The sequence below is a fragment of the Cetorhinus maximus genome, unplaced genomic scaffold (assembly GCF_964194155.1).
Source record: "Cetorhinus maximus unplaced genomic scaffold, sCetMax3.hap1.1 HAP1_SCAFFOLD_372, whole genome shotgun sequence".
NCBI lineage: Eukaryota > Metazoa > Chordata > Chondrichthyes > Lamniformes > Cetorhinidae > Cetorhinus > Cetorhinus maximus.
Window position 1 is genome coordinate 210,342 of NW_027596318.1, and position 23,088 is coordinate 233,429.

At 46.3% G+C, this 23,088-nt stretch overlaps 1 protein-coding gene and 1 long non-coding RNA gene across 2 annotated transcripts in view; both read right to left on the minus strand.

Annotated features, from left to right (window-relative positions):
- Positions 1-23,088, minus strand: part of LOC144673490 (uncharacterized) — a 293,819-nt gene that overhangs the window by 193,155 nt on the left and 77,576 nt on the right. The window lies entirely within an intron of this gene.
- Positions 1-23,088, minus strand: part of mrpl52 (mitochondrial ribosomal protein L52) — a 32,409-nt gene that overhangs the window by 782 nt on the left and 8,539 nt on the right. The window contains exon 4 of the mRNA XM_078535306.1: positions 1,191-1,255. Coding sequence (XP_078391432.1) covers positions 1,191-1,255 — 65 coding nt within the window. The remainder of the gene's footprint in view (positions 1-1,190; positions 1,256-23,088) is intronic.

A 23,088-nucleotide genomic window follows, 5' to 3' on the forward strand; every position in this document is an offset into this window, starting at 1 on the left:
GAGGGGAGGGCGAGGGGGAGGGGGAGAGAGAGGGAGGGGGAGAGAGGGAGGGGGAGAGAGGGAGGGGGAGAGAGAGGGATAGAGAGAGAGGGAGGGGGAGGGGGCTGACAGACAGAGGGAGAGGGGGAGGGGGGAGGGAGATGGGGGGGAGAGAGAGGGGGTCGGGAGTGATAAAACGGGCCTTGGGACCGAGGGGTTGGGCTGGTGAAGCAGGACAGAAATGGACGGGAGGGGGTGACGGACGGGGAGAGGGTGACGGACGGGGAGAGGGTGACGGATGGGGAGAGGGTGACGGGCGGCGAGAGGTTCACGGACGGTGAGAGGGTGACGGACGGGGAGAGGGTACGGACGGGGAGAGGGTGACCGTCGGGGAGAGGGTGACGGACAGGGAGAGGGTGACGGACAGGGAGAGGGTGACGGACAGGGAGAGGGTGACTGACAGGGAGAGGTTGACGGACGGCGAGAGGGTGACGGACGGCGAGAGGGTGACGGACGGCGAGAGGTTGACGGACGGCGAGAGGGTGACGGACGGCGAGAGGGTGAGGGACAGGGAGAGGGTGACGGACGGGGAGAGGTTGACGGACGGGGAGAGGGTGACGGACGGGGAGAGGGTGACGGACGGCGAGAGGGTGACGGTCGGCGAGAGGGTGACGGTCGGCGAGAGGGTGACGGTCGGGGAGAGGGTGACGGACGGGGAGAGGGTGACGGACGGGGAGAGGGTGACGGACGGGGAGACGGTGACTGACGGGGAGACGGTGACTGACGGGGAGAGGGTGACGGACGGGGAGAGGGTGACGGACGGGGAGAGGGTGACGGACGGGGAGAGGGTGACGGACGGGGAGAGGGTGACGGACGGGGAGAGGGTGACTGACGGGGAGAGGGTGACGGACGGGGAGAGGGTGACGGACGGGGAGAGGGTGACGGGCGGGGAGAGGGTGAGGGACGGCGAGAGGGTGATGCACAGGGAGAGGGTGACGTACGGCGAGAGGGTGACGGACGGCGAGAGGGTGACGGACGGGAGAGGGTGACGGACGGGGAGAGGGTGACGGACGGGGAGAGGGTGACGGACGGGGAGAGGGTGACGGACGGGAGAGGGTGACGGATGGGGAGAGGGTGACGGACGGGGAGAGGGTGACGGACGGGGAGAGGATGAGGAGATGAAAAGGGCCGGCCGGAATCCTGGCACTCACCGCCATGTCCTCACACTCCTGGCGTCTTCGAATCTGTCCCTTCAGCGGAGGAGCCGGTCTCCCATCTGAGCAGAAAAAGGAATGGGAACAGCAGCAGAGTTACTGCTCGGGGCAAGTATTAAAAACACAGCAAGATACCATCACCAATCCACAAACACTCCAAAGCAGGTTGTTACAGTGCAGAATCTAATCGAGGGGTTTGGCGGGGTTTATATATAGAATAACAGATACCCGGGAGTGAGTTACAGACTGGAATCTAATCGAGGGGTTCGGGGTGGTTTATATATAGAATAACAGATACCCGGGAGTGAGTTACAGACTGGAATCTAATCGAGGGGTTCGGGGTGGTTTATATATAGAATAACAGATACCCGGGAGTGAGTTACAGACTGGAATCTAATCGAGGGGTTCGGGGTGGTTTATATACAGAATAACAGATACCCGGGAGTGAGTTACAGACTGAAATCTAATCGAGGGGTTCGGGATGGTTTATATATAGAATAACAGATACCCCGGGAGTGAGTTATAGACTGGAATCTAATCGAGGGGTTCCGGGTGGTTTACATGTAGAATAACAGATACCCGGGAGTGAGTTACAGGCTGGAATCTAATCGAGGGGTTCGGGGTGGTTTCTATATAGAATAACAGATACCCGGGAGTGAGTTGCAGACTGGAATCTAATCGAGGGGTTCGGGGTGGTTTATATATAGAGTAACAGATACCCAGGAGTGAGTTACAGACTGGAATCGAATCGAGGGGTTCAGGGTGGTTTATACATAGAATAACAGATACCCGGGAGTGAGTTACAGACTGGAATCTAATCGAGGGGTTCGGGGTGGTTTATATATAGAATAACAGATAACCGGGAGTGAGTTACAGACTGGAATCTAATCGAGGGGTTCGGGGGGGTTTACATATAGAATAACAGATAACCGGGAGTGAGTTACAGACTGGAATCTAATCGAGGGGTTCGGGGTGGTTTATATACAGAATAACAGATACCCTGGAGTGAGTTACAGACTGGAATCTAATCGAGGGGTTCGGGGGGGTTTATATATAGAATAACAGATACCCCGGGAGTGAGTTACAGTCTGGAATCTAATCGAGGGGTTCCGGGTGGTTTACATATAGAATAACAGATACCCCGGGAGTGAGTTACAGACTGGAATCTAATCGAGGGGTTCCGGGTGGTTTACATATAGAATAACAGATACCCGGGAGTGAGTTACAGGCTGGAATCTAATCGAGGGGTTCGGGGTGGTTTCTATATAGAATAACAGATACCCGGGAGTGAGTTGCAGACTGGAATCTAATCGAGGGGTTCGGGGTGGTTTATATATAGAGTAACAGATACCCAGGAGTGAGTTACAGACTGGAATCGAATCGAGGGGTTCAGGGTGGTTTATACATAGAATAACAGATACCCGGGAGTGAGTTACAGACTGGAATCTAATCGAGGGGTTCGGGGTGGTTTATATATAGAATAACAGATAACCGGGAGTGAGTTACAAACTGGAATCTAATCGAGGGGTTCGGGGTGGTTTATATATAGAATAACAGATAACCGGGAGTGAGTTACAGACTGGAATCTAATCGAGGGGTCCGGGGTGGTTTATATATAGAATAACAGATACCCGGGAGTGAGTAACAGACTGGAATCGAATCGAGGGGTTCGGGTGGTTTATATATAGAATAACAGATACCCGGCAGTGAGTTACAGACTGGAATCTAATCGAGAGGCTCGGGGTGGTTTATATAGAGAATAACAGATACCCGGGAGTGACTTACAGACTGGAATCTAATCGAGGGGATCGGGGTGGTTTATATACAGAATAACAGATACCCGGGAGTGAGTTACAGACTGGAATCTAATCGAGGTGTTCGGGGTGGTTTATATATAGAATAACAGATACCCAGGAGTGAGTTACAGACTGGAATCTAATCGAGGGGTTCAGGGTGGTTTATATATAGAATAACAGATACCCGGCAGTGAGTTACAGACTGGAATCTAATCGAGGGGCTCGGGGTGGTTTATATATAGAATAACAGATACCCGGGAGTGAGATACAGACTGGAATCTAATCGATGGGCTCGGGGTGGTTTATATATAGAATAACAGATACCCGGGAGTGAGTTACAGACTGGAATCTAATCGAGGGGTTCGGGGTGGTTTATATATAGGATAACAGATACCCGGGAGTGAGTTACAGACTGGAATCTAATCGACAGGTTTGGCGGGGTTTATATATAGAATAACAGATACCCGGGAGAGAGTTACAGACTGGAATCTAATCGAGGGGTTCGGGGTGGTTTATATATAGAATAACAGATACCCGGGAGTGAGTTACAGACTGGAATCTAATCGAGGGGCTCGGGGTGGTTTATATATAGAATAACAGATACCCGGGAGTGAGTTACAGACTGGAATCTAATCGAGGGGCTCGGGGTGGTTTATATAGAGAATAACAGGTACCCGGGAGTGAGTTACAGACTGGAATCTAATCGAGGGGCTCAGGGTGGTTTATATACAGAATAACAGATACCCGGGTGTGAGTTACAGACTGGAATCTAATTGAGGGGTTCGGGGGGGTTTATATATAGAGTAACAGATACCCCGGGAGTGAGTTAAAGACTGGAATCTAATCGAGGGGCTCAGGGTGGTTTATATACAGAATAACAGATATCCGGGAGTGAGTTACAGACTAGAATCTAATCGAGGGGTTCGGGGTGGTTTATATATAGAATAACAGATACCCGGGAATGAGTTACAGGCTGGAATCTAATCGAGGGGTTCGGGGTGGTTTATATATAGAATAACAGATACCCGGGAGTGAGTTACAGACTGGAATCTAATCGATGGGCTCAGGGTCGTTTATATAGAGAATAACAGATACCCGGGAGTGAGTTACAGACTGGAATCTAATCGAGGGGCTCAGGGTGGTTTATATAGAGAATAACAGATACCCGGGAGTGAGTTACAGACTGGAATCTAATCGAGGGGCTCAGGGTGGTTTATATATAGAATAACAGATAGCCGGGAGTGAGTTACAGACTGGAATCTAATCGAGGGGCTCGGGGTGGTTTATATATAGAATAACAGATACCCGGGAGTGAGTTACAGACTGGAATCTGATCGAGGTGTTCGGGGGGCTGTTTATATATCGAATAACAGATACCCGGGAGTGAGTTACAGGCTGGAATCTAATCGAGGGGTTCGGGGTGGTTTATATATAGAATAACAGATACCCGGGAGTGACTTACAGACTGGAATCTGATCGAGGGGTTCGGGGTGGTTTATATATAGAGTTACAGATACCCGAGAGTGAGTTACAGACTGGAATCTAATCGAGGGGTTCGGGGGTGGTTTATATATAGAATAACAGATACCCGGGAGTGAGTTACAGACTGGAATCTAATCGAGGGGCTCGGGGTGGTTTATATAGAGAATAACAGATACCAGGGAGTGAGTTACAGACTGGAATCTAATCGAGGGGTTCAGGGTGGTTTATATACAGAATAACAGATACCCGGGAGTGAGTTACAGACTGGAATCTAATCGATGGGCTCAGGGTCGTTTATATAGAGAATAACAGATACCCGGGAGTGAGTTACAGACTGGAATCTAATCGAGGGGTTCGGGGTGGTTTATATATAGAATAACAGATAACCGGGAGTGAGTTACAGACTGGAATCTAATCGAGGGGTCCGGGGTGGTTTATATATAGAATAACAGATACCCGGGAGTGAGTTACAGACTGGAATCGAATCGAGGGGTTCGGGGTGGTTTATATATAGAATAACAGATACCCGGCAGTGAGTTACAGACTGGAATCTAATCGAGAGGCTCGGGGTGGTTTATATATAGAATAACAGATACCCGGGAGTGAGTTACAGACTGGAATCTAATCGAGGGGTTCAGGGTGGTTTATATATAGAATAACAGATACCCTGCAGTGAGTTACAGACTGGAATCAAATCGAGGGGCTCGGGGTGGTTTATATATAGAATAACAGATACCCGGGAGTGAGATACAGACTGGAATCTAATCGATGGGCTCGGGGTGCTTTATATATAGAATAACAGATACCCGGGAGTGAGTTACAGACTGGAATCTAATCGAGGGGTTCGGGGTGGTTTATATATAGGATAACAGATACCCGGGAGTGAGTTACAGACTGGAATCTAATCGACAGGTTTGGCGGGGTTTATATATAGAATAACAGATACCCGGGAGAGAGTTACAGACTGGAATCTAATCGAGGGTTTCGGGGTGGTTTATATATAGAATAACAGATACCCGGGAGTGAGTTACAGACTGGAATCTAATCGAGGGGCGCGGGGTGGTTTATATATAGAATAACAGATACCCGGGAGTGAGTTACAGACTGGAATCTAATCGAGGGGCTCGGGGTGGTTTATATAGAGAATAACAGGTACCCGGGAGTGAGTTACAGACTGGAATCTAATCGAGGGGCTCAGGGTGGTTTATATACAGAATAACAGATACCCGGGAGTGAGTTACACACTGGAATCTAATCGAGGGGTTCGGGGGGGGTTATATATAGAGTAACAGATACCCCGGGAGTGAGTTACAGACTGGAATCTAATCGAGGGGCTCAGGGTGGTTTATATACAGAATAACAGATATCCGGGAGTGAGTTACAGACTAGAATCTAATCGAGGGGTTCGGGGTGGTTTATATATAGAATAACAGATACCCGGGAATGAGTTACAGGCTGGAATCTAATCGAGGGGTTCGGGGTGGTTTATATATAGAATAACAGACACCCGGGAGTGAGTTACAGACTGGAATCTAATCGATGGGCTCAGGGTCGTTTATATAGAGAATAACAGATACCCGGGAGTGAGTTACAGACTGGAATCTAATCGAGGGGCTCAGGGTGGTTTATATAGAGAATAACAGATACCCGGGAGTGAGTTACAGACTGGAATCTAATCGAGGGGCTCGGGGTGGTTTATATATAGAATAACAGATACCCGGGAGTGAGTTACAGGCTGGAATCTAATCGAGGGGTTCGGGGTGGTTTATATATAGAATAACAGATACCCGGGAGTGACTTACAGACTTGAATCTGATCGAGGGGTTCGGGGTGGTTTATATATAGAGTTACAGATACCCGGGAGTGAGTTACAGACTGGAATCTAATCGAGGGGTTCGGGGGTGGTTTATATATAGAATAACAGATACCCGGGAGTGAGTTACAGACTGGAATCTAATCGAGGGGCTCGGGGTGGTTTATATAGAGAATAACAGATACCCGGGAGTGAGTTACAGACTGGAATCTAATCGAGGGGTTCAGGGTGGTTTATATACAGAATAACAGATACCCGGGAGTGAGTTACAGACTGGAATCTAATCGATGGGCTCAGGGTCGTTTATATAGAGAATAACAGATACCCGGGAGTGAGTTACAGACTGGTGAGTTACAGACTGGAATCTAATCGAGGGTTCAGGGTGGTTTATATACAGAATAACAGATACCCGGGAGTGAGTGGCCAGGGTGGTATATATAGAGAATAACGAATGGTCGGGGGTGGTTTATATATGTGAGTTACAGAGTGGAATCCAATCGAGGGGCTCGGGTGGTTTATATAGAGAATAACAGATACCCGGGAGTGAGTTACAGACTGGAATCTAATCGAGGGGTTCAGGGTGGTTTATATACAGAATAACAGATACCCGGGAGTGAGTACAGACTAGAATCTAATCGAGGGGTTCGGGGTGGTTTATATATAGAATAACAGATACCCGGGAATCAGTTACAGGCTGGAATCTAATCGAGGGGTTCGGGGTGGTTTATATATAGAATAACAGATACCCGGGAGTGAGTTACAGACTGGAATCTAATCGATGGGCTCAGGGTCGTTTATATAGAGAATAACAGATACCCGGGAGTGAGTTACAGACTGGAATCTAATCGAGGGGCTCAGGGTGGTTTATATAGAGAATAACAGATACCCGGGAGTGAGTTACAGACTGGAATCTAATCGAGGGGCTCAGGGTGGTTTATATATAGAATAACAGATACCCGGGAGTGTGTTACAGACTGGAATCTAATCGAGGGGTTCAGGGGGGTTTATATATAGAATAACAGATACCCGGGAGTGTGTTACAGACTGGAATCTAATCGAGCGGCTCGGGGTGGTTTATATATAGAATAACAGATACCCGGGTGTGAGTTACAGACTGGAGTCTAATCGAGGGGTTCGGGGTGGTTTATATATAGAATAACAGATACCTGGGAGTGAGATACAGACTGGAATCTAATCGAGGGGTTCGGGGTGGTTTTATATATTGAATAACAGATACCCGGGAGTGAGTTACAGACTGGAATCTAATCGAGGGGTTCGGGGGTGGTTTATATATAGAATAACAGATACCCGGGAGTGAGTTACAGACTGGAATCTAATCGAGGGGTTCGGGGGTGGTTTATATATAGAATAACAGATACCCGGGAATGAGTTACAGGCTGGAATCTAATCGAGGGGTTCGGGGTGGTTTATATATAGAATAACAGATACCAGGGAGTGAGTTACAGACTGGAATCTAATCGAGGGGTGCTGGGTGGTTTATATATAGAATAACAAATACCCGGCAGTGAGTTACAGACTGGAATCTAATCGAGGGGTTCGGGGTGGTTTATAAATAGAATAACAGATACCCGGGAGTGAGTTACAGGCTGGAATCTAATCGAGGGGTGCTGGGTGGTTTATATATAGAATAACAGATACCCGGCAGTGAGTTACAGACTGGAATCTAATCGAGGGGTTCGGGGTGGTTTATATATAGAATAACAGATACCCGGGAGTGAGTTACAGACTGGAATCTAATCGATGGGCTCGGGGTGGTTTATATATAGAATAACAGATACCCGGGAGTGAGTTACCGACTGGAATCTAATCGAGGGGTTCGGGGTGGTTTATATATAGGATAACAGATACCCGGGAGTGAGTTACAGACTGGAATCTAATCGACAGGTTTGGCGGGGTTTATATATAGAATAACAGATACCCGGGAGAGAGTTACAGACTGGAATCTAATCGAGGGGCTCAGGGTGGTTTATATATAGAATAACAGATACCCGGGAGTGAGTTACAGACTGGAATCTAATCGAGGGGTTCAGGGGGGTTTATATATAGAATAACAGATACCCGGGAGTGTGTTACAGACTGGAATCTAATCGAGCGGCTCGGGGTGGTTTATATATAGAATAACAGATACCCGGGTGTGAGTTACAGACTGGAGTCTAATCGAGGGGTTCGGGGTGGTTTATATATAGAATAACAGATACCCGGGAGTGAGTTACAGACTGGAATCTAATCGAGGGGTTCGGGGTGGTTTATATATAGAGTAACAGATACCCGGGAGTGAGTTACAGACTGGAATCTTATCGAGGGGTTCGGGGTGGTTTATATATAGAATAACAGATACCCGGGAGTGAGATACAGACTGGAATCTAATCGAGGGGTTCGGGGGGGTTTATATATAGAATAACAGATACCCGGGAGTGAGTTACAGACTGGAATCTAATCGAGGGGCTCGGGGTGGTTTATATATAGAATAACAGATACCCGGGAGTGAGTTACAGACTGGAATCTAATCGAGGGGTTTGGGGGGGGTTTATATATAGAATAACAGATACCCGGGAGTGAGTTACAGGCTGGAATCTAATCGAGGGGTTCGGAGGTGGTTTATATATAGAATAACAGATACCCGGGAGTGAGATCAGGCTGGAATCTTATCGAGGGGTTCGGGGTGGTTTATATATAGAATAACAGATACCCGGGAGTGAGTTACAGACTGGAATCTAATCGAGGGGCTCGGGGTGGTTTATATAGAGAATAACAGATACCCGGGAGTGAGTTACAGACTGGAATCTAATCGAGGGGTTCAGGGTGGTTTATATACAGAATAACAGATACCCGGGAGTGAGTTACAGGCTGGAATCTAATCGAGGGGTTCGGGGTGGTTTATATATAGAATAACAGATACCCGGGAGTGAGATCAGGCTGGAATCTTATCGAGGGGTTCGGGGTGGTTTATATATAGAATAACAGATACCCGGGAGTGAGTTACAGACTGGAATCTAATCGAGGGGCTCGGGGTGGTTTATATAGAGAATAACAGATACCCGGGAGTGAGTTACAGACTGGAATCTAATCGAGGGGTTCAGGGTGGTTTATATACAGAATAACAGATGCCCGGGAGTGAGTTACAGGCTGGAATCTAATCGAGGGGTTCGGGGGGGTTCATATATAGAGTAACAGATACCCCGGGAGTGAGTTACAGACTGGAATCTAATCGAGGGGCTCAGGGTGGTTTATATACAGAATAACAGATACCCGGGAGTGAGTTACAGACTAGAATCTAATCGAGGGGTTCGGGCTGGTTTATATATAGAATAACAGATACCCGGGAATGAGTTACAGGCTGGAATCTAATCGAGGGGTTCGGGGTGGTTTATATATAGAATAACAGATACCCGGGAGTGAGTTACAGACTGGAATCTAATCGATGGGCTCAGGGTCGTTTATATAGAGAATAACAGATACTCGGGAGTGAGTTACAGACTGGAATCTAATCGAGGGGTTTGGGGGGGGTTTATATATAGAATAACAGATACCCGGGAGTGAGTTACAGGCTGGAATCTAATCGAGGGGTTCGGAGGTGGTTTATATATAGAATAACAGATACCCGGGAGTGAGATCAGGCTGGAATCTTATCGAGGGGTTCGGGGTGGTTTATATATAGAATAACAGATACCCGGGAGTGAGTTACAGACTGGAATCTAATCGAGGGGCTCGGGGTGGTTTATATAGAGAATAACAGATACCCGGGAGTGAGTTACAGACTGGAATCTAATCGAGGGGTTCAGGGTGGTTTATATACAGAATAACAGATACCCGGGAGTGAGTTACAGGCTGGAATCTAATCGAGGGGTTCGGGGTGGTTTATATATAGAATAACAGATACCCGGGAGTGAGATCAGGCTGGAATCTTATCGAGGGGTTCGGGGTGGTTTATATATAGAATAACAGATACCCGGGAGTGAGTTACAGACTGGAATCTAATCGAGGGGCTCGGGGTGGTTTATATAGAGAATAACAGATACCCGGGAGTGAGTTACAGACTGGAATCTAATCGAGGGGTTCAGGGTGGTTTATATACAGAATAACAGATACCCGGGAGTGAGTTACAGGCTGGAATCTAATCGAGGGGTTCGGGGGGGTTCATATATAGAGTAACAGATAACCCGGGAGTGAGTAACAGACTGGAATCTAATCGAGGGGCTCAGGGTGGTTTATATACAGAATAACAGATACCCGGGAGTGAGTTACAGACTAGAATCTAATCGAGGGGTTCGGGCTGGTTTATATATAGAATAACAGATACCCGGGAATGAGTTACAGGCTGGAATCTAATCGAGGGGTTCGGGGTGGTTTATATATAGAATAACAGATACCCGGGAGTGAGTTACAGACTGGAATCTAATCGATGGGCTCAGGGTAGTTTATATAGAGAATAACAGATACTCGGGAGTGAGTTACAGACTGGAATCTAATCGAGGGGCTCAGGGTGGTTTATATAGAGAATAACAGATACCCGGGAGTGAGTTACAGACTGGAATCTAATCGAGGGGCTCAGGGTGGTTTACATATAGAATAACAGATACCCGGGAGTGAGTTACAGATTGGAATCTAATCGAGGGGTTCGGGGTGGTTTATATATAGAATAACAGATAACCGGGAGTGAGTTACAGACTGGAATCTAATCGAGGGGTCCGGGGTGGTTTATATATAGAATAACAGATACCCGGGAGTGAGTTACAGACTGGAATCGAATCGAGGGGTTCGGGGTGCTTTATATATAGAATAACAGATACCCGGCAGTGAGTTACAGACTGGAATCTAATCGAGAGGCTCGGGGTGGTTTATATATAGAATAACAGATACCCGGGAGTGACTTACAGACTGGAATCTAATCGAGGGGTTCAGGGTGGTTTATATATAGAATAACAGATACCCGGGAGTGTGTTACAGACTGGAATCTAATCGAGCGGCTCGGGGTGGTTTATATATAGAATAACAGATACCCGGGTGTGAGTTACATACTGGAGTCTAATCGAGGGGTTCGGGGTGGTTTATATATAGAATAACAGATACCCGGGAGTGAGTTACAGACTGGAATCTAATCGAGGGGTTCGGGGTGGTTTATATATAGAGTAACAGATACCCGGGAGTGAGTTACAGACTGGAATCTTAACGAGGGGTTCGGGGTGGTTTATATATAGAATAACAGATACCCGGGAGTGAGATACAGACTGGAATCTAATCGAGGGGTTCGGGGGGGTTTATATATAGAATAACAGATACCCGGGAGTGAGTTACAGACTGGAATCTAATCGAGGGGCTCGGGGTGGTTTATATATAGAATAACAGATACCCGGGAGTGAGTTACAGACTGGAATCTAATCGAGGGGTTTGGGGGGGGTTTATATATAGAATAACAGATACCCGGGAGTGAGTTACAGGCTGGAATCTAATCGAGGGGTTCGGAGGTGGTTTATATATAGAATAACAGATACCCGGGAGTGAGATCAGGCTGGAATCTAATCGAGGGGTTCGGGCTGGTTTATATATAGAATAACAGATACCCGGGAATGAGTTACAGGCTGGAATCTAATCGAGGGGTTCGGGGCGGTTTATATATAGAATAACAGATACCCGGGAGTGAGTTACAGACTGGAATCTAATCGATGCGCTCAGGGTCGTTTATATAGAGAATAACAGATACTCGGGAGTGAGTTACAGACTGGAATCTAATCGAGGGGCTCAGGGTGGTTTATATAGAGAATAACAGATACCCGGGAGTGAGTTACAGACTGGAATCTAATCGAGGGGCTCAGGGTGGTTTACATATAGAATAACAGATACCCGGGAGTGAGTTACAGATTGGAATCTAATCGAGGGGTTCGGGGTGGTTTATATATAGAATAACAGATAACCGGGAGTGAGTTACAGACTGGAATCTAATCGAGGGGTCCGGGGTGGTTTATATATAGAATAACAGATACCCGGGAGTGAGTTACAGACTGGAATCTAATCGAGGGGCTCAGGGTGGTTTACATATAGAATAACAGATACCCGGGAGTGAGTTACAGATTGGAATCTAATCGAGGGGTTCGGGGTGGTTTATATATAGAATAACAGATAACCGGGAGTGAGTTACAGACTGGAATCTAATCGAGGGGTCCGGGGTGGTTTATATATAGAATAACAGATACCCGGGAGTGAGTTACAGACTGGAATCGAATCGAGGGGTTCGGGGTGCTTTATATATAGAATAACAGATACCCGGCAGTGAGTTACAGACTGGAATCTAATCGAGAGGCTCGGGGTGGTTTATATATAGAATAACAGATACCCGGGAGTGACTTACAGACTGGAATCTAATCGAGGGGTTCAGGGTGGTTTATATATAGAATAACAGATACCCGGGAGTGTGTTACAGACTGGAATCTAATCGAGCGGCTCGGGGTGGTTTATATATAGAATAACAGATACCCGGGTGTGAGTTACATACTGGAGTCTAATCGAGGGGTTCGGGGTGGTTTATATATAGAATAACAGATACCCGGGAGTGAGTTACAGACTGGAATCTAATCGAGGGGTTCGGGGTGGTTTATATATAGAGTAACAGATACCCGGGAGTGAGTTACAGACTGGAATCTTATCGAGGGGTTCGGGGTGGTTTATATATAGAATAACAGATACCCGGGAGTGAGATACAGACTGGAATCTAATCGAGGGGTTCGGGGGGGTTTATATATAGAATAACAGATACCCGGGAGTGAGTTACAGACTGGAATCTAATCGAGGGGCTCGGGGTGGTTTATATATAGAATAACAGATACCCGGGAGTGAGTTACAGACTGGAATCTAATCGAGGGGTTTGGGGGGGGTTTATATATAGAATAACAGATACCCGGGAGTGAGTTACAGGCTGGAATCTAATCGAGGGGTTCGGAGGTGGTTTATATATAGAATAACAGATACCCGGGAGTGAGATCAGGCTGGAATCTAATCGAGGGGTTCGGGCTGGTTTATATATAGAATAACAGATACCCGGGAATGAGTTACAGGCTGGAATCTAATCGAGGGGTTCGGGGTGGTTTATATATAGAATAACAGATACCCGGGAGTGAGTTACAGACTGGAATCTAATCGATGCGCTCAGGGTCGTTTATATAGAGAATAACAGATACTCAGGAGTGAGTTACAGACTGGAATCTAATCGAGGGGCTCAGGGTGGTTTATATAGAGAATAACAGATACCCGGGAGTGAGTTACAGACTGGAATCTAATCGAGGGGCTCAGGGTGGTTTACATATAGAATAACAGATACCCGGGAGTGAGTTACAGATTGGAATCTAATCGAGGGGTTCGGGGTGGTTTATATATAGAATAACAGATAACCGGGAGTGAGTTACAGACTGGAATCTAATCGAGGGGTCCGGGGTGGTTTATATATAGAATAACAGATACCCGGGAGTGAGTTACAGACTGGAATCGAATCGAGGGGTTCGGGGTGGTTTATATATAGAATAACAGATACCCGGCAGTGAGTTACAGACTGGAATCTAATCGAGAGGCTCGGGGTGGTTTATATATTGAATAACAGATACCCGGGAGTGACCTACAGACTGGAATCTAATCGAGGGGTTCAGGGTGGTTTATATATAGAATAACAGATACCCGGCAGTGAGTTACAGACTGGAATCTAATCGAGGGGCTCGGGGTGGTTTATATATAGAATAACAGATACCCGGGAGTGAGATACAGACTGGAATCTAATCGATGGGCTCGGGGTGGTTTATATATAGAATAACAGATACCCGGGAGTGAGTTACCGACTGGAATCTAATCGAGGGGTTCGGGGTGGTTTATATATAGGATAACAGATACCCGGGAGTGAGTTACAGACTGGAATCCAATCGACAGGTTTGGCGGGGTTTATATATAGAATAACAGATACCCGGGAGAGAGTTACAGACTGGAATCTAATCGAGGGGCTCAGGGTGGTTTATATATAGAATAACAGATACCCGGGAGTGAGTTACAGACTGGAATCTAATCGAGGGGTTCAGGGGGGTTCATATATAGAATTACAGATACCCGGGAGTGTGTTACAGACTGGAATCTAATCGAGCGGCTCGGGGTGGTTTATATATAGAATAACAGATACCCGGGTGTGAGTTACAGACTGGAGTCTAATCGAGGTGTTCGGGGTGGTTTATATATAGAATAACAGATACCCGGGAGTGAGTTACAGACTGGAATCTAATCGAGGGGTTCGGGGTGGTTTATATATAGAGTAACAGATACCCGGGAGTGAGTTACAGAATGGAATCTTATCGAGGGGTTCGGGGTGGTTTATATATAGAATAACAGATACCCGGGAGTGAGATACAGACTGGAATCTAATCGAGGGGTTCGGGGGGGTTTATATATAGAATAACAGATACCCGGGAGTGAGTTACAGACTGGAATCTAATCGAGGGGCTCGGGGTGGTTTATATATAGAATAACAGATACCCGGGAGTGAGTTACAGACTGGAATCTAATCGAGGGGCTTGGGGGGGGTTTATATATAGAATAACAGATACCCGGGAGTGAGTTACAGGCTGGAATCTAATCGAGGGGTTCGGAGGTGGTTTATATATAGAATAACAGATACCCGGGAGTGAGATCAGGCTGGAATCTTATCGAGGGGTTCGGGGTGGTTTATATATAGAATAACAGATACCCGGGAGTGAGTTACAGACTGGAATCTAATCGAGGGGCTCGGGGTGGTTTATATAGAGAATAACAGATACCCGGGAGTGAGTTACAGACTGGAATCTAATCGAGGGGTTCAGGGTGGTTTATATACAGAATAACAGATACCCGGGAGTGAGTTACAGGCTGGAATCTAATCGAGGGGTTCGGGGGGGTTCATATATAGAGTAACAGATACCCCGGGAGTGAGTTACAGACTGGAATCTAATCGAGGGGCTCAGGGTGGTTTATATACAGAATAACAGATACCCGGGAGTGAGTTACAGACTAGAATCTAATCGAGGGGTTCGGGCTGGTTTATATATAGAATAACAGATACCCGGGAATGAGTTACAGGCTGGAATCTAATCGAGGGGTTCGGGGTGGTTTATATATAGAATAACAGATACCCGGGAGTGAGTTACAGACTGGAATCTAATCGATGGGCTCAGGGTAGTTTATATAGAGAATAACAGATACTCGGGAGTGAGTTACAGACTGGAATCTAATCGAGGGGCTCAGGGTGGTTTATATAGAGAATAACAGATACCCGGGAGTGAGTTACAGACTGGAATCTAATCGAGGGGCTCAGGGTGGTTTACATATAGAATAACAGATACCCGGGAGTGAGTTACAGACTGGAATCTAATCGAGGGGTTCAGGGGGGTTTATATATAGAATAACAGATACCCGGGAGTGAGTTACAGACTGGAATCTACTCGAGGGGCTCGGGGTGGTTTATATATAGAATAACAGATACCCGGGTGTGAATTACAGACTGGAGTCTAATCGAGGGGTTCGGGGTGGTTTATATATAGAATAACAGATACCTGGGAGTGAGATACAGACTGGAATCTAATCGAGGGGTTCGGGGTGGTTTTATATATAGAATAACAGATACCCGGGAGTGAGTTACAGACTGGAATCTAATCGAGGGGTTCGGGGGTGGTTTATATATAGAATAACAGATACCCGGGAGTGAGTTACAGACTGGAATCTAATCGAGGGGTTCGGGGGTGGTTTATATATAGAATAACAGATACCCGGGAGTGAGTTACAGGCTGGAATCTAATCGAGGGGTTCGGGGGTGGTTTATATATAGAATAACAGATACCCGGCAGTGAGTTACAGACTGGAATCTACTCGAGGGGTGCTGGGTGGTTTATATATAGAATAACAGATACCCGGGAGTGAGTTACAGACTGGAATCTAATCGAGGGGTTCGGGGTGGTTTATAAATAGAATAACAGATACCCGGGAGTGAGTTACAGGCCGGAATCTAATCGAGGGGTGGTGGGTGGTTTATATATAGAATAACAGATACCCGGCAGTGAGTTACAGACTGGAATCTAATCGAGGGGTTCGGGGTGGTTTATATATAGAATAACAGATACCCGGGAGTGAGTTACAGACTGGAATCTAATCGAGGGGTTCGGGATGGTTTATATATAGAATAACAGATACCCGGGAGTGAGTTACAGGCTGGAATCTAATCGAGGGGTTCGGGGGTGGTTTATATATAGAATAACAGATACCCGGGAGTGAGTTACAGACTGGAATCTAATCGAGGGGTTCGGGGTGGTTTATATATAGAATAACAGATACCCGGGAGTGAGTTACAGACTGGAATCTAATCGAGGGGTGCTGGGTGGTTTATATATAGAATAACAGAAACCCGGCAGTGAGTTACAGACTGGAATCTAATCGAGGGGTTCGGGGTGGTTTATAAATAGAATAACAGATACCCGGGAGTGAGTTACAGACTGGAATCTAATCGAGGGGTTTGGGGGGGGTTTATATATAGAATAACAGATACCCGGGAGTGAGTTACAGGCTGGAATCTAATCGAGGGGTTCGGAGGTGGTTTATATATAGAATAACAGATACCCGGGAGTGAGATCAGGCTGGAATCTTATCGAGGGGTTCGGGGTGGTTTATATATAGAATAACAGATACCCGGGAGTGAGTTACAGACTGGAATCTAATCGAGGGGCTCGGGGTGGTTTATATAGAGAATAACAGATACCCGGGAGTGAGTTACAGACTGGAATCTAATCGAGGGGTTCAGGGTGGTTTATATACAGAATAACAGATACCCGGGAGTGAGTTACAGGCTGGAATCTAATCGAGGGGTTCGGGGGGGTTCATATATAGAGTAACAGATACCCCGGGAGTGAGTTACAGACTGGAATCTAATCGAGGGGCTCAGGGTGGTTTATATACAGAATAACAGATACCCGGGAGTGAGTTACAGACTAGAATCTAATCGAGGGGTTCGGGCTGGTTTATATATAGAATAACAGATACCCGGGAATGAGTTACAGGCTGGAATCTAATCGAGGGGTTCGGGGTGGTTTATATATAGAATAACAGATACCCGGGAGTGAGTTACAGACTGGAATCTAATCGATGCGCTCAGGGTCGTTTATATAGAGAATAACAGATACTCGGGAGTGAGTTACAGACTGGAATCTAATCGAGGGGCTCAGGGTGGTTTATATAGAGAATAACAGATACCCGGGAGTGAGTTACAGACTGGAATCTAATCGAGGGGCTCAGGGTGGTTTACATATAGAATAACAGATACCCGGGAGTGAGTTACAGACTGGAATCTAATCGAGGGGTTCAGGGGGGTTTATATATAGAATAACAGATACCCGGGAGTGAGTTACAGACTGGAATCTACTCGAGGGGCTCGGGGTGGTTTATATATAGAATAACAGATACCCGGGTGTGAATTACAGACTGGAGTCTAATCGAGGGGTTCGGGGTGGTTTATATATAGAATAACAGATACCTGGGAGTGAGATACAGACTGGAATCTAATCGAGGGGTTCGGGGTGGTTTTATATATAGAATAACAGATACCCGGGAGTGAGTTACAGACTGGAATCTAATCGAGGGGTTCGGGGGTGGTTTATATATAGAATAACAGATACCCGGGAGTGAGTTACAGACTGGAATCTAATCGAGGGGTTCGGGGGTGGTTTATATATAGAATAACAGATACCCGGGAGTGAGTTACAGGCTGGAATCTAATCGAGGGGTTCGGGGGTGGTTTATATATAGAATAACAGATACCCGGCAGTGAGTTACAGACTGGAATCTACTCGAGGGGTGCTGGGTGGTTTATATATAGAATAACAGATACCCGGGAGTGAGTTACAGACTGGAATCTAATCGAGGGGTTCGGGGTGGTTTATAAATAGAATAACAGATACCCGGGAGTGAGTTACAGGCCGGAATCTAATCGAGGGGTGGTGGGTGGTTTATATATAGAATAACAGATACCCGGCAGTGAGTTACAGACTGGAATCTAATCGAGGGGTTCGGGGTGGTTTATATATAGAATAACAGATACCCGGGAGTGAGTTACAGACTGGAATCTAATCGAGGGGTTCGGGATGGTTTATATATAGAATAACAGATACCCGGGAGTGAGTTACAGGCTGGAATCTAATCGAGGGGTTCGGGGGTGGTTTATATATAGAATAACAGATACCCGGGAGTGAGTTACAGACTGGAATCTAATCGAGGGGTTCGGGGTGGTTTATATATAGAATAACAGATACCCGGGAGTGAGTTACAGACTGGAATCTAATCGAGGGGTGCTGGGTGGTTTATATATAGAATAACAGAAACCCGGCAGTGAGTTACAGACTGGAATCTAATCGAGGGGTTCGGGGTGGTTTATAAATAGAATAACAGATACCCGGGAGTGAGTTACAGGCTGGAATCTAATCGAGGGGTGCTGGGTGGTTTATATATAGAATAACAGATACCCGGCAGTGAGTTACAGACTGGAATCTAATCGAGGGGTTCGGGGTGGTTTATATATAGAATAACAGATACCCGGGAGTGAGTTACAGACTGGAATCTAATCGAGGGGTTCGGGGTGGTTTATATATAGAATAACAGATACCCGGGAGTGAGTTACAGACTGGAATCTAATCGAGGGGTTCGGGGTGGTTTATATATAGAGTAACAGATACCCGGGAGTGAGTTACAGACTGGAATCTTATCGAAGGGTTCGGGGTGGTTTATATATAGAATAACAGATACCCGGGAGTGAGTTACAGACTGGAATCTAATCGAGGGGTTCGGGGGGGTTTATATATAGAATAACAGATACCCGGGAGTGAGTTAAAGACTGGAATCTAATCGAGCGGTTCGGGGTGGTTTATATATAGAATAACAGATACCCGGGAGTGAGTTACAGACTGGAATCTAATCGAGGGGTTCGGGGGTGGTTTATATATAGAATAACAGATACCCGGGAGTGAGTTACAGGCTGGAATCTAATCGAGGGGTTCGGGGGTGGTTTATATATAGAATAACAGATACCCGGGAGTGAGATCAGGCTGGAATCTTATCGAGGGGTTCGGGGTGGTTTATATATAGAATAACAGATACCCGGGAGTGAGTTACAGACTGGAATCTAACCGAGGGGCTCGGGGTGGTTTATATAGAGAATAACAGATACCCGGGAGTGAGTTACAGACTGGAATCTAATCGAGGGGTTCAGGGTGGTTTATATACAGAATAACAGATACCCGGGAGTGAGTTACAGGCTGGAATCTAATCGAGGGGTTCGGGGGGGTTTATATATAGAGTAACAGATACCCCGGGAGTGATTTACAGACTGGAATCTAATCGAGGGGCTCAGGGTGGTTTATATACAGAATAACAGATACCCGGGAGTGAGTTACAGACTAGAATCTAATCGAGGGGTTCGGGGTGGTTTATATATAGAATAACAGATACCCGGGAATGAGTTACAGGCTGGAATCTAATCGAGGGGTTCGGGGTGGTTTATATATAGAATAACAGATACCCGGGAGTGAGTTACAGACTGGAATCTAATCGATGGGCTCAGGGTCGTTTATATAGAGAATAACAGATACCCGGGAGTGAGTTACAGACTGGAATCTAATCGAGGGGCTCAGGGTCGTTTATATAGAGAATAACAGATACCCGGGAGTGAGTTACAGACTGGAATCTAATCGAGGGGCTGAGGGTGGTTTATATATAGAATAACAGATACCCGGGAATGAGTTACAGACTGGAATCTAATCGAGGGGTTCAGGGGGGTTTATATATAGAATAACAGATACCCGGGAGTGTGTTACAGACTGGAATCTAATCGAGGGGCTCGGGGTGGTTTATATATAGAATAACAGATACCCGGGTGTGAGTTACAGACTGGAGTCTAATCGAGGGGTGCTGGGTGGTTTATATATAGAATAACAGATACCCGGCAGTGAGTTACAGACTGGAATCTAATCGAGGGGTTCGGGGTGGTTTATATATAGAATAACAGATACCCGGGAGTGAGTTACAGACTGGAATCTAATCGAGGGGTTCGGGATGGTTTATATATAGAATAACAGATACCCGGGAGTGAGTTACAGGCTGGAATCTAATCGAGGGGTTCGGGGGTGGTTTATATATAGAATAACAGATACCCGGGAGTGAGTTACAGACTGGAATCTAATCGAGGGGTTCGGGGGTGGTTTATATATAGAATAACAGATACCCGGGAGTGAGTTACAGACTGGAATCTAATCGAGGGGTTCGGGGTGGTTTATATATCGAATAACAGATACCCGGGAGTGAGTTACAGACTGGAATCTAATCGAGGGGTGCTGGGTGGTTTATATATAGAATAACAGATACCCGGCAGTGAGTTACAGACTGGAATCTAATCGAGGGGTTCGGGGTGTTTTATAAATAGAATAACAGATACCCGGGAGTGAGTTACAGGCTGGAATCTAATCGAGGGGTGCTGGGTGGTTTATATATAGAATAACAGATACCCGGCAGTGAGTTACAGACTGGAATCTAATCGAGGGGTTCGGGGTGGTTTATATATAGAATAACAGATACCCGGGAGTGAGTTACAGACTGGAATCTAATCGAGGGGTTCGGGGTGGTTTATATATAGAATAACGATACCCGGGAGTGAGTTACAGACTGGAATCTAATCGAAGGGTTCGGGGTGGTTTATATATAGAATAACAGATACCCGGGAGTGAGTTACAGACTGGAATCTAATCGAGGGGTTCGGGGGGGTTTATATATAGAATAACAGATACCCGGGAGTGAGTTACAGACTGGAATCTAATCGAGGGGCTCGGGGTGGTTTATATATAGAATAACAGATACCCGGGAGTGAGTTACAGACTGGAATCTAATCGAGGGGTTTGGGGGGGGTTTATATATAGAATAACAGATACCCGGGAGTGAGTTACAGACTAGAATCTAATCGAGGGGCTCGGGGTGGTTTATATAGAGAATAACAGATACCCGGGAGTGAGTTACAGACTGGAATCTAATCGAGGGGTTCAGGGTGGTTTATATACAGAATAACAGATACCCGGGAGTGAGTTACAGGCTGGAATCTAATCGAGGGGTTCGGGGGGGTTTATATATAGAGTAACAGATACCCCGGGAGTGATTTACAGACTGGAATCTAATCGAGGGGCTCAGGGTGGTTTATACACAGAATAACAGATACCCGGGAGTGAGTTACAGACTAGAATCTAATCGAGGGGTTCGGGGTGGTTTATATATAGAATAACAGATACCCGGGAATGAGTTACAGGCTGGAATCTAATCGAGGGGTTCGGGGTGGTTTATATATAGAATAACAGATACCCGGGAGTGAGTTACAGACTGGAATCTAATCGATGGGCTCAGGGTCGTTTATATAGAGAATAACAGATACCCGGGAGTGAGTTACAGACTGGAATCTAATCGAGGGGCTCAGGGTCGTTTATATAGAGAATAACAGATACCCGGGAGTGAGTTACAGACTGGAATCTAATCGAGGGGCTGAGGGTGGTTTATATATAGAATAACAGATACCCGGGAATGAGTTACAGACTGGAATCTAATCGAGGGGTTCAGGGGGGTTTATATATAGAATAACAGATACCCGGGAGTGTGTTACAGACTGGAATCTAATCGAGGGGCTCGGGGTGGTTTATATATAGAATAACAGATACCCGGGTATGAGTTACAGACTGGAGTCTAATCGAGGGGTTCGGGGTGGTTTATATATAGAATAACAGATACCTGGGAGTGAGATACAGACTGGAATCTAATCGAGGGGTGCTGGGTGGTTTATATATAGAATAACAGATACCCGGCAGTGAGTTACAGACTGGAATCTAATCGAGGGGTTCGGGGTGGTTTATAAATAGAATAACAGATACCCGGGAGTGAGTTACAGGCTGGAATCTAATCGAGGGGTGCTGGGTGGTTTATATATAGAATAACAGATACCCGGCAGTGAGTTACAGACTGGAATCTAATCGAGGGGTTCGGGGTGGTTTATATATAGAATAACAGATACCCGGGAGTGAGTTACAGACTGGAATCTAATCGAGGGGTTCGGGATGGTTTATATATAGAATAACAGATACCCGGGAGTGAGTTACAGGCTGGAATCTAATCGAGGGGTTCGGGGGTGGTTTATATATAGAATAACAGATACCCGGGAGTGAGTTACAGACTGGAATCTAATCGAGGGGTTCGGGGGTGGTTTATATATAGAATAACAGATACCCGGGAGTGAGTTACAGACTGGAATCTAATCGAGGGGTTCGGGGTGGTTTATATATCGAATAACAGATACCCGGGAGTGAGTTACAGACTGGAATCTAATCGAGGGGTGCTGGGTGGTTTATATATAGAATAACAGATACCCGGCAGTGAGTTACAGACTGGAATCTAATCGAGGGGTTCGGGGTGTTTTATAAATAGAATAACAGATACCCGGGAGTGAGTTACAGGCTGGAATCTAATCGAGGGGTGCTGGGTGGTTTATATATAGAATAACAGATACCCGGCAGTGAGTTACAGACTGGAATCTAATCGAGGGGTTCGGGGTGGTTTATATATAGAATAACAGATACCCGGGAGTGAGTTACAGACTGGAATCTAATCGAGGGGTTCGGGGTGGTTTATATATAGAATAACGATACCCGGGAGTGAGTTACAGACTGGAATCTAATCGAAGGGTTCGGGGTGGTTTATATATAGAATAACAGATACC